The sequence below is a fragment of the Peromyscus maniculatus genome, chromosome 12 (genome assembly GCF_049852395.1).
Source record: "Peromyscus maniculatus bairdii isolate BWxNUB_F1_BW_parent chromosome 12, HU_Pman_BW_mat_3.1, whole genome shotgun sequence".
Taxonomy (NCBI): Eukaryota; Metazoa; Chordata; class Mammalia; order Rodentia; family Cricetidae; genus Peromyscus; species Peromyscus maniculatus.
This window is the reverse complement of record NC_134863.1, coordinates 27,402,198-27,414,599: the sequence shown is the minus strand read 5'-3', so window position 1 is coordinate 27,414,599 and position 12,402 is coordinate 27,402,198. Positions and strand designations below refer to the sequence as shown.

General features: G+C 44.7%; 2 protein-coding genes across 2 annotated transcripts in view; one reads left to right on the top strand and one right to left on the bottom strand.

Annotated features, from left to right (window-relative positions):
• Positions 1 to 7,839, top strand: part of Fam162a (family with sequence similarity 162 member A) — a 27,061-nt gene extending 19,222 nt beyond the window's left edge. The window contains exons 3-5 of the mRNA XM_006975704.4: positions 816 to 924; positions 4,614 to 4,722; positions 7,580 to 7,839. Coding sequence (XP_006975766.1) covers positions 816 to 924; positions 4,614 to 4,722; positions 7,580 to 7,672 — 311 coding nt within the window. The 3' untranslated portion in view covers positions 7,673 to 7,839. The remainder of the gene's footprint in view (positions 1 to 815; positions 925 to 4,613; positions 4,723 to 7,579) is intronic.
• On the bottom strand, positions 5,950 to 12,402 carry Wdr5b (WD repeat domain 5B). Its single transcript, XM_006975703.4, has one exon. The coding sequence runs from the start codon at positions 11,968 to 11,970 to the stop codon at positions 10,984 to 10,986; it is 987 nt and encodes a 328-aa protein (XP_006975765.1). The 5' UTR covers positions 11,971 to 12,402; the 3' UTR covers positions 5,950 to 10,983.

The following is a 12,402-nucleotide window of genomic DNA, read 5'->3' as shown; positions in this document are numbered from 1 at the left end:
GCATGGGTCTTTAATCCCTGCCCTTTGGGAGACAGAGGCAAGCAGATCTCCTGAGTTCCAGGCCAGCCAGGCTCATCTGTAAACAAGAACAAAAAGTGTATCCCAAATCCAGTGAACTCCTCAGCTTGGTGTTCAACGTCTGTTAATGGAATCTAACCATATGGTTTTTTTCTTATTCTGCTGAAGACAGGCACAGTCTTGTCCTTTCTCAGCGCATCCTCTTCACCCTATCTTTTCTTGTGGTATTCTTTCCACTGTACAGCGGCTAGGACTTATATTTTACCTTAGTGCTCATGGTGTTATGGAATGGCACTTGAAAACAAGGCATTCTGTGCAACCCTACTCATATAACATGAAGCCCGGATCAGCCGGAAGTCTCTTGGTGCTTCTGTTAAATGAATAACTGGAGGACACAAACGGCATTGTGTGTGTGTGTGTGTGTGTGTGTGTGTGTGTGTGTGTGTGTGTGTGTGTGTTGCTGGATTTGAACATTAAAATCTCAAGCAAGAGGCTGGAGAGATGGCTCAGAGGTTAAGAGCACTGGCTGCTCTTCAAGAAGTCCTTAGTTCAATTCCCAGTAACCTCATGGTGGCTCACAATCATTTATAATGAGATTTGGTGCCAGAACACTATTGTTGAGAATGAAAGAAAGAAAGAAAGAGAGAGAGAGAGAGAGAGAGAGAGAGAGAGAGAGAGAGAGAGAGAGAGAGAGAGAAAGAAAGAAAGAAAGAAAGAAAGAAAGAAAGAAAGAAAGAAAGAAAGAAAGAGAAAGAAAGAAAGAAATCTCAAGCAAGCTTCTTACTGGTTTCCCACAGAATCCTACAGACACAGAGTGCCACTGCACAAACCCACGGACTTCGAGAGGAAGATATTGCTGTGGTCAGGGCGCTTCAAGAAGGAGGAAGACATCCCGGAGACAGTCTCGTGAGTGTTGGCAGGGCTGTACGCAGCCTGAGTTTCTCACTGATCTCTGGAGGGGAAAGCAGAGTGCATTTGAGTTCTGTTGAAAACCTTTTGACCAGATTTAGAAACACTCTTCATTCTCTCCATGTTTTCATCTTTGGCAAGTACCCAGAACAGTCCGTGTTGGAAACTGTTTGCTGTGTTACCTAGTGACTGGAGGACCTGTCGGCTTCCGAAGCCAGCTGACATTTAGTTAGATGTCCTAGCTCCAAAAGTGTGGGAAATAATAATAATGTGCACTATTTTAGTTTGTTTTTAAACTTGTCATAGTAATAACTACACTCTCCAAAACCTGCTCAGGAATCAGCAGTGGGTGTAATAGTATTTTGATGCAGCAGCTTTAGTTTGGATCTTAAACATCCTCCAAATGCCCACACATGGTGGCACTCATAGGAAGTAGTAGAATCTTTAAGAGGTGAGGCCTGAGGCCTCAGCTGGGTGGTGGTGGCGCAGACCTTTAGTCCCAGCACTTGGGAAGCAAAGGCAGGCGATCTCTGAGTTCAAGGCCAGCCTGATCTACAGAGTGAGTTCCAGGACAGCCAGAGCCACACAGAGAAACCTGGTCTTGAAACTGCCCCACCTCCCGACCCTAAAGAGAGGTGAGAGCTCCTAGGAGCTCTTCAGAGATCCTGAGAGTCCTCATTTTCAGCTCTTTTGCTCCCATCTGTAGATGTAACAGTTTTATTAAATAAGAAACACAGAGCCAAATGCAGAGTTAAAAGCCCAAGAGGTCAGAGCAGTAGCTAAGAACTGAGACTAAAGCCCTTTCTTACCCTTTGCTGCCGCTGCCATCCTTCTCCTCAGCAAGAGACCTACTTCCTGTGTGTCTGTCTTTTTATTGACTTTCTGTTCTGCCTTCTCATTGGTTATAAACCCAACCACATGACCTCCTCATCGCTGCCTGTCTATACAGACCTCCAGGTCTCTAGGGTTGTTATTGAGATTAAAGGCCTGCGTCTCCATGCTGGCTGTATCCTTGAACACACAGAGATCTGCCTGTCATGTGATCAGGATTAAAGGTGTGCGCCACCACCACCCGGCTTCTGCTATGGCTTGCTATTAGCTCTGACCCCAAAGCAACTTTATTTATTAACACACAAATAAAATCATTTTTCAGCACAAATATCACCATACCCGTCCTTACACACACTTCAACCTCTCATTCTTTACACGCTGCTCACCTCAGATGTCCTGGGTAACCAGGAAGGGCTTTTTTCCTCCCCTGCCTCCTTGGAATTTAGACTTTTTCAGAATTTCTAATGATATGTGCAGGTTCTCTAAACCAGGGTTTTGCAACCTTAGCTGGCACTGTTGACACTTAGGGCTGGACTATTTTGGATTTTGTGAACTGGCGTGTGTGTACTGAAGGATTTAACAACATCCCTGGCCTCTACCCTCTAGATGCCAGCAGTACTCTTCCCAAGAGTGTCCCCAGGCATTGTCACATGTCCCCTGGGGCAAACCTATCTCAGGTGGAAGCAGTGTTCAGTGTCATGCTAAGGACCCTGACTGGCCAGCGTGTTGTCGAGAAGTGAAACTCTCTCCCCTGTGGACATCCTCCTCCTCCTCCTCAGAGTAAGGGACGTCACAAAAGTTCCCTGTCAGCAAGAAACTATTCCTGGGCCTCCTGGGCCTGGTCTCAAGTCACAAATGGAAAGGACCTGGGTTCAAGCAGCTCATCTTTTCCAGGTAGACAGGATGCATCTGCTTCCTGCTCTTAGAGCCCTGCTGCGCTTGCTAACTGAATCAGAGAGCACATTGTCACCCCCAGAACATCTCAATAGGAAACCTCAGTCCTTAACCCACGTGACGTTCTCATTCCAACCACCACATGATTTAAAAATGGTTTGGTTTTCTGTTGTTTTTTATTTATTTATTTTGGGATTGTTTGTTTGTTTGTTTTTGTGGCTAGTGGGATCTCTGATGATTTTAGTCAAGTGGTTAAGCACCTCACATGACATCTTTAGAAGTTGCTCCTGGTTTACAGTCCCGCAGACCCGGCTTTAGTGCCGGAGAGCTCCATGTACAACCTGCCTCCCAAGCTCCAGCTCTAACATCACACTGTATGTGTGTTCAGGGTCCTTCTCCTGCCTGGACCTCCTCCATGGCAGCCTTTGAAAGCCATTGCTCTTGCTGATGTTCAGTGTTCCATGTGCTAAGTATCGGGGGAGGAAGGAGAAAGCATTCCAATCCCAGTATGTAGAGAGAATCACTTCCTGTGCACACCTGCTGGGGAGACCCCACTTGGACTCCATGTGTCCTGTCTTGCTCTTCTGGGTACCACAGTAGAACCACACCCCACTGACTTCCTATGGAGCCTTCTCGCTCACTTAAATTTAATGACATTTATTCATTTAGTGTCCTGGGGTGGTGCTCATGACACGGCATCTGTGTAGAAGTCAAACAACTTACAGAAGTGTCTTTTACCATATAGGCCCTGGGAATTGAACTCAGGTCGTTAGTCTTGGCTGCAAGCACCTTTACCTCCTGAGCCATCTTGTATAGCCAGCCTTCTCTTTAGACTCTTGCACATTTTGCCTATTGGCTTCTACCTGGGAAACTGTCTATCAAGGCATGTGGGTCATCAGTCAGTGGACAGCTTAGAAACACTGCATTCTGGGTACTTGCCAAAAAGCACAGGCTCCAGTCCCCTGTCACTCAGTTCTAGCACAACCTGCATGACAAGATTACCATTAAGGGACCATTGTTTAAGGGATTATTTCACTGGCTCAGGCAATCTCAAATCTATTCCTGGTTCAAGACAGAGCAAAAAGCTAGATTGGGGCTGGAGAAAAATACAAATTTACGTGCATTGTCTGAAATAAAGCCTAAGGTTTTGCTTTTGTTTGTTTATTTTGAGACAAGGCCTCTCTCTATAGCTCCGGTTGTCCTGGAATTTGCTGTGGAACAGGTTGGCCTCGAACTCACAAAGATCCTCCTGCCTCTGCTTAGGTTAAGGGCCTGTGCCACTATTTCCAGCAAATATAAGTTTTGTTATGAAATACACTTTTAGATGAGTTAATAAAAATTGAAAGACTTTGAATTAGTAACATGGTTTCTAACCCCCCACCCCCCATAAAAAAATCAGAGTAATCAGGACTGCAGAGATGGCTTGGTAGTCAAGGGCACTGGCTGCTCTTCCAGAGAATGGAGGTCCAGTTCTCAGAACCCACATGTGACGTGCAGCCTTCTGGATCCTCAGAGATCCAAACCCAACACTCTCTTCTGGCCTCAGACTCAGCCACAAGGTACACAGGCAAACTGCTCATGTGCCTGAAGTTTAAAAATTACAGAGAAAACTGGATTACACAAGGAATATTAACTCTTCCATGTCTGTCAGAGAGAAAACAAAACTTTTCTCTCTGAACTATATTTTTGTTATAAATTGAACTAATAGCAGGACTTGAGAGGAGAAGAATGAGTTCCAGGCCAGCCTGGGCTATAAAATAAGAAAGGCCCTGTCTCCAAAAACAAAAACAAAGAGGTGTGAACTTGGCCCACCCTCCCCAAGGTGCTATGAGGTCCCTAGGTCCTAGCTGCTTGGTGTTTACAGATATCACTCTACGTTGAAGTTGCGATGCCTAGAACATTCTGTCCTGCTGCAGGCTCAGAGCAAAAAGGGTTAATCAGGTTTTTTATTCTATTCTTAGGTTTGAGATGCTTGATGCTGCCAAGAACAAGATCCGGGTGAAGGTCAGCTATTTAATGATTGCCCTGACAGTGGCAGGATGCATCTACATGGTCATTGAGGGCAAGAAGGTAAGAGCCGGCTCCTCTCTGCCTCTGCATGCTCTCCCCAAAGACAAGGAGAGCGGTGATTGGCTCCGCCATCTGGTCTGAGAAGGGGAAGGTCTAGGAGGAAGCCACTTCGTATCAATTTACTGACTGATGCTTACTGCACGCCAAGCTCTTCTGAGTGGTGACCTCATTTGCACCTCACAGCAGCTTCGCTAGGTAGATGCTACCATGAGATGAGGAGACCGTAGCTTAGGAAGCTTCAGCAGTGGGCTGGTGAGGGGCTCAGTAGGCACTTGTGACAGGCCTGATGACGTGAGTTTAATCCCTGCATCCCACAAGATGGAAGGAGAGAATCAGCTCCTGAGAACTGTCCTGGAACGTCCACATGTCCTCCGTAGCACATGTGTGCCTGCACACACACTAAATAATAAAACAATAGTTTGTTGTTGTGTTGTTTTGTTTTTTGAGACAGGGTTTCTCTGTGTAACAGTCCTGACTGTCCTGGAACTCACTCTGTAGACCAGACTGGCCTCAAACTCACAGAGACCCACCTGCCTCTGCCTCGAAAGTTTTGGGGATGAAAGGCATGCACCACCACTGTCCAGCAAAACAATAATTCTTACAGTAAGTTTTGGCAGCTTGTCCTGAGCTGTCCCTCTCCCTAGTGACAGAAGTAATTTGAACCCAGACGTACTTGAGGTAGGAGTAAACTTGCTCCCCAGTACTGCATGTTTGTTATGCAGCAGCACCTGTTAAACTCACTGGATGTGAGAGCCTGAGAGAGAGGCTTTCTCATCACCATGCTTTGTAACGAGGGAACAGATGCACCATGCATTTTCCAAAACTCACCTAGTAAGTGGAGAGATAAAAACTTAGATTAAAAAAAATTGAAAGGGCCGGGCGATGGTGGCGCACGCCTTTAATCCCAGCACTCGGGAGGCAGAGCCAGGCGGATCTCTGTGAGTTCGAGGACAGCCTGGGCTACCGACTGAGTTCCAGGAAAGGCACAAAGCTACACAGAGAAACCCTGTCTCGAAAAAAACAAAAAACAAACAAACAAAAAAAAAATTGAAAGGGCTGGAGAGATGGCTCAGAGGTTAAGAGCACTGACTGTTCTTCCAAAGGTCCTGAGTTCAATTCCTAGCAACCACATGGTGGCTCACAACCATCTAAAATTAGACCTGGTGCCCTCTTCTGTCATGCAGGCAGAATACTATATACATAATAAATAAATATTTTTTTAAAAAAAAATCGGAAGAAAAACAAAACTTTAGATCTGATTTTTCATGTTACCAAATGACCTATTAAACTATCTTGTTATTAAGTAAGTTACTTTGGGGGCTGGGGAGATGGCTCAGTGGTTAGGACCACTTGCTGCTCCTACAGAGGACCCAGGTTCAGTTCCCAGCACCCACATGGCAGCTCACAACCATCTGTAACCCCAGTTCCAGGGGATCTGTCTGGTACCTTCTTCTGGCTTTCACAGGTACCAGGCACACATGTGGTTATATGTACGTACATGCAGGCAAATATTTATACCCATAAAATAAAAATAAGTAAAATCTAAAGTGTGTGTGCGCGCGCACGCGTCTAAATTCAAGAGCACACCTTAAGTATCATGTCTAAATCTGTGTCATAGTTGTCACATACAGATATTGTTTAACTGTTAAATAATTTAAAAGATTCTTAAGCTGGGAGATGATGGCGCACACCTTTGATCCCAGCACTCAGGAGGTACAGGCAGGTGGATCTCTGAGTTCGAGTCCAGTCTGGTTCCAGGACAGCCAGGGCTACACAGAGAAACCCTGTCTAAAAAAAAAAAAAAGATTCTTCTATGGACGTGCTTGTCAACTGCTCTCCCCATCCTGGGTGGCTCCAGAGTGAGAAGGAAGTGACCGCTGGCTCGCTGTGCCTTCCCGTCACAGAAGAATCCGAGCCGCTTCAGTCTGGCCTCACAGGAGCACAAGGGGGCAAGTGTGCTGACCTGAGTGAAGTTCTCTTGGAACTGAGCCTGCCTACTTCACTTTTCCTGTCTCGCCATTTGACCTCTCATTCATAATTCTCAGACTGAAACCTTCAGAAGCCTGGGGAAGAGACGTGTGGATTTCTAGACTTCTGGGAAGTACTTAGTAAAAAATCTCCAGAAGCAAGTAATTCCCCTAGGATGGTGTGTGCTAGAATGAAAACCATTAGAAGAGAGGAGTTAGCTACCATCATGCTTTGTCCTTGTCAATGGCATTCTTTTCCCTTCTTTTTCTTCCTCCCATCAAATTCTTCACATGTGAAATAACATGGGTGTCAGAGAATCCCAGGTTCTGTGGCTGCAAGATTCACGGACTTGTCAGAAAAACTGGTCTGATTATATAAGCTTCATAGAAATTAACAGTCCACACTGAAGGAAGCCAGAAGAGTGGAGGGGTGCTTCCCTACTGCCATTTGCTTTGAAAGGGTGGAGTTTGGAGATAGATCATTCTAGAAGTCATCGGGGGTAATATTTTGGTAAAGCCTGGGACTCCCAAAGCTGAATGTTTTTGTTAAAAGAGAAGGAGGGTACTAGAAAGTACACATAGAAGTTAGGGGAGGAGAAGTGAAAGCGAGATGGAGAGGGAATGGTGTTTTTCATTATAAAGAAGAGTGAACGATGCCAGGAAAAGGCAGGATTTGGAAAAAGAGGTCATAAAGGCAGAGCCATGTACTTCTCTCCTGGGATGGGTTGGACTCTCGAGTCAGAGAGAATAGAAGGTGTGTGAGGACACTGCTGTGCCCAGCGTCCAGGCACTGACGGGTTCTGGCCACGTTAGCCTGCTGTTTTCAGCACCGGGGCAGCACATCCTCCCCAGCCTGCCATCATCAGCTCTTCAATTCTGGTTCCTTTTAGGCTGCGAAAAGACACGAGTCCTTAACAAGCTTGAACCTAGAAAGGAAAGCCCGTCTGAGAGAGGAAGCAGCTATGAAGGCCAAAACAGAGTAGAAGTGTTTGTGCTGGATTCGGAAAACCTGGGAGAAAGGCTGTGATAACAAGCCTGCATCGGGAAGAACGTGATACGAGTCACACTTTGCAGACATACGCTTTGCACAGATTTATTCCACTTCCCTATTTCTGCTGTAGAGGAACAAATAAATTTTCTTAAAGAATGACTTGTGTTTTGTTGCTTTGATCCAAGTAAAACAGCCTCCCCACTCTCCTGAAAAAGTGAAAAAGAGGCCCCTAATTTCAAATTTAATACTAGCTCTCTTTGGAGCATCAGGTACCCTACCTAACTTCTACTCACATACCAAAGTTGACGTATCTGAGGCCCAAAGAGTGTGGGTCTTCTCTGTTCTTTATATGTCTGAAGGGACAATTGGACTAGGTGGATATACTGTCCAGATGCATGTTGGGAAGCCAGCCTTCCAAATGGCAGGGTGCTTTTGGGAAGACTGGCTCCCCAGAGACTCGAAAGCAGCCAGACCACACACTGCATTTATTGTCTAGCATCCCAGTAGGCAGAGGCATTTAGACGAGCCTTTGAGAAAGAATGCCCTGGCACAGTCATGAGAGTAGGCTGGCCAAGAGTTACGAGGTGTTTCTCATTCATCATGGAATTGCTGGGAGCCAGCTGCCACCTCCTAGTTCATGGTTTGGCGTCCAGCTAGCCCCTTTCCTACTTCTGGGGAATTAAATTTTATACTTATGAAAATACCATCCCATTCTTGTTTGTTAATGTTTCATTAGTCTTCTTACGCTACCACGGTGTCTAGTATTTAGGTGGTTTCTGCTATAAACATTTCAGTGACTTTCACATGCCTCTGTCATGCTAACAGATGACAGGGCATTATAGCCACCCAACACACTACTTCTCAGAGTTAATGGTTGTGGTTTTAAAAGTACTATGTGCCACTGTCCGGGAACTTAATGAGCTATATTAGCAATGGAATGCTGCCAATAGCTTCATGGTCTAATAATCATGATCTTGATGCTATCTGTCTATACACTGTATTTTTTTATTTATTTATTTTTCACTTTAGGTATCAAATGCTTTGGTTTTTGTCACTTGTGAATTTATTATCAAAAAACACTGTTTCTTGTACATTTTTAGAAAACTGATTTTCCTAAGTATTTTGGGACCCCCCCCTCCAAGCCCATGTTTTAAGTTTTGGTAAATTCTGGTGTAGAACTTCCTTATGGAACCTTCCTTCATATAGCAATGACATTTTCATTGAAGAGCAGTGAGAAGTCTATCTTAAAGCCTGTGATAAAGATACCCCACCAATTTATGCAATCATTTTTACTGTGTGTCATTCTCTATTTAGTAACATACCATGACTATTTCTTTATGGGTCTAAACTCTTTAATAATAATTTTTTTCAATTATTTTTATCTTGTCTCTGTGTTGGGGGATATATATCCATGCCACGGAATGAATATTGGAATCCAAGAACAACCTGCAGGAATGTGTTCTCTCCTACTCAGGTCCCAGGGGTGGATCATGGGTCATCAGGATTAGCAGCAAGTTTTTCCACCCACTGATCTGTCATCACACCCACCCAAATTTAAATGTCTTGGTCAGAATTTCAATTATGCCCCTAACTGATCTTGCATCTTCCAATGTAATCAAATACACCAGCATCTTGACAGTCATACCCTACAAGTAATTCTAATATATTTCTCAGAACTTGTCAGGAAGATAAAATATTGCCCATGTTGCTTTCAGTTAAAGTACTGTAGTATTATTTTTTTCTTAACCTCAGGGTTTTCATCTGCATGTTTTTCTATATTTTCTCTAAGCCCTGTGTGGATACAGTCAATATATAGGTCCGAGATGTTGGTGCTATAGAGATTAGCATAGGTGCCTTTCACTTAGTATGTGGAGCTACCGTAAACTATTTCTTAGTCAATTTTATAGTCTGGAGAATTTATTACTAAAATTTATTGACAAAAAGTAAGGAATGAAGTTATGGTATCATTCATTGTCCGGTAAATATCAAGTCCTCTAGAAAAAGCCAAGACTACAGAGACAAAACTTAAAGCCCGATCTTAGTGTTTATTGTCTAAATAATACATGGCCCATGAAATCACCTCAACTGCAAGTTGATAACTGTAAACTTTGAGCTTTATAAGAAACTGTAAAGGGGATGGAGAGATGGCTCAGAGGTTAAGAGCACTGACTGTTCTTCCAGAGGTCCTGAGTTCAATTCCCAGCACCCACATGGTGGCTCACAACCATTTATAATGAGATCTGGTGCCCTCTTCTGTGTACATAATAAATAAATAAATCTTTTAAAAAAATTAAAAAAAAAAAGAAACTGTAAAAAGGAGGGGGAAAAGCTACCTCAGCTGCTCACTGAGGTGGCAGGCAGGCAACCATGGTATTTATAAGGTGATGCCTGAGTTGAATGATGATGTTGGGCAGGAGTTAGGAGGTCTAATACTGAAGAGTGGTCACAATCTTGACATGTAATTTGCCTATCACAAAATGATACAATCTAACCAAGTATTTAAGGAGACTTTTTTCAGTTAAAAGTTTAAGATGCTGAGGAAACAGAGGTAGGTGGATCTGTGAGTTTGAGACCAGCCTGGTTTACAAGACAGCCAGGCCTACAGGGCTACAGAGCAAGACCCTTTCTCAAAAACAATGTAAGATTCTGGGCCTGCAAGATGGCTCGGTTAACAAAAGATCCTGTTGAGAAAGCCTGGCCTGAGTTCACTACCTGGAGCCCACAGTGGAAGGAGACTCAACTCCTGAGAGTCGTCCTCTGCCCCCACAACACATGCCTAAGTGTTAAGATTTGTAGAATGAACCTGACTACGACTTATTGTCCCCAACTTGACAGACTAATTTGGCAATTTGATGTCCCATCATGTAGAATAACACCAAAAATATCCAAGTGACATGTAAGACATCGCCAATCCTCTCATTTCCTCCCTAAACTCATGCCGCTGTCCTTAATGACTTCCCAAACCAGAAACTACAAATCCCTTTTCCCCACAGTCATCCTGCTCTGTCAACCTTCTAAATATTCCAAATACCCTCCCCGCTGGGAAAGCTGTGGAAAGAAAAAGAATGAGATGCTGTCCAGGCATGGACACATGAGATTGCCAACAGGTCTCAAGATTTAAGAATCAGAAGCCGCAGGTTCTAGACTTGCCTTTACAGTGGTCTCATCTCACAAATGAAAATGTCTCAAACTCATACAACCAAAGACAATTTGGAAAGAACTATAAAACCACGCTGAGCTTCAGAGGAGTCATCCTTTCTGTCTTGTTTCTAATTCAGCTTGACTCGTCGATTGCCAGAGACTTCAGCAGTCACTCCTCCACAGTTTAATTGTTCTGTCATTTTCTAATGCGGCTGATGCAATGATGTTTTCTGTAGGGTGACAAGCCGCAGAGATCACAACATCTGTGTGACCTTGCAACTTCTGTATAATCTCTTTAGTGTGAAGGTTCCAGATGTAAACCATGTTGTCCTCCGAGCCGGACACAATCCACTTCCCACCAGTAACAGAGAAACTGGCGAATATGCAGTATTTCTCATTCTTATGGCCAGTGTACATCTTCAGGCATCTGCCTCTGCTGTAATCCCACAGTTTCAGAGTACTGTCCAGAGTTGCAGTGAGAATATATTTACCATTTGGAGAAAATTTTACAAAGGACACAGGAGGGTTACCCTCATCAGCAATTGTTTTTAAACACTGGCCTGAGGCGGCATCCCAGATTCTACAAAGACCATCATAGCTCCCCGATACTATCAAGGACCCACTGCAATTAAAATGTACGGCCGAAATAGGGTCCGAATGGGCAGACAAAGTCTTGAGGCACTTTCCTGTTTTCACCTCCCATATTTTCACACTCTCATCAAAAGATCCCGAAACGATGAGGTTGGATGGTGGGTTGAAATTACAGCAGAAAACGAAATCACTGTGTCCCTTCAATGTTTTCAAACATTTTCCAGATCTTACATCCCATAACTTTAGAGTCTTGTCGTCTGAGGCAGAAACGAGATGACTAGAATCTGAAGACCAGGCAACATCTGATATTTCCAGATTATGACCATGGAGTGTTTTCTTACATTTCCCATCATATGCTCCCCAAATTATAATTAGTGCATCAGCAGCAGAACTTGCTAGCCACTCTCCATTAGGACTAAATTTAATTGATGATACGGCCGCCGAGTGCCCCGCAAGAGTCAGTCTGACAGCATAGTTGGGTTTCTGAGGCTCTTCCTCGCGCTGGGTAGCAGAGAGGGCCGACTGTGCTCCCTCTGCTGGGGGATGCTCGGTCGCCATAGCTTGGGCTCTACAGTTTGCGCAGGCGTCCTGCCTCGAACCTTGCAGAAAATGAAACCTGCCTTTCGAAGGCGCACGGTTTTGACTGTAACATGGGTTCGTCTTTAGGTTCGGCACAGAATCAGCAGCGAGGTTTGGACCACTCTCCTCTCGCTTTCTTCGGTAGAGTCCGAGATCACAGTGGTTCTGACATCGGTACTCTTGCTGGATGAGGTTAAAGGACTAGGCCGTCCCTCGGGGGTTAGGGGGCTGCACAGAAAGTCCTCTTCCCCGCCCTCCCCAGATCCAAAATACCTGAGAACCACGAGCAACTGAGAACGCCACACTAAACAGGATTTGAGAGGCTCAAGAGCCGGGGACGCTCCACAGCGAAGGTCCACATCCACCAATGAGACCTGCTGGGCGGCGCCTGCGCTGAAGGAGGCCAGCGTT

Coding starts and splice junctions, on each gene's coding strand:
- Wdr5b (XM_006975703.4), bottom strand. CDS start 11,970: ATGGCGACCGAGCATCCCCCAGCAGAGGGAGCACAGTCGGCCCTCTCT.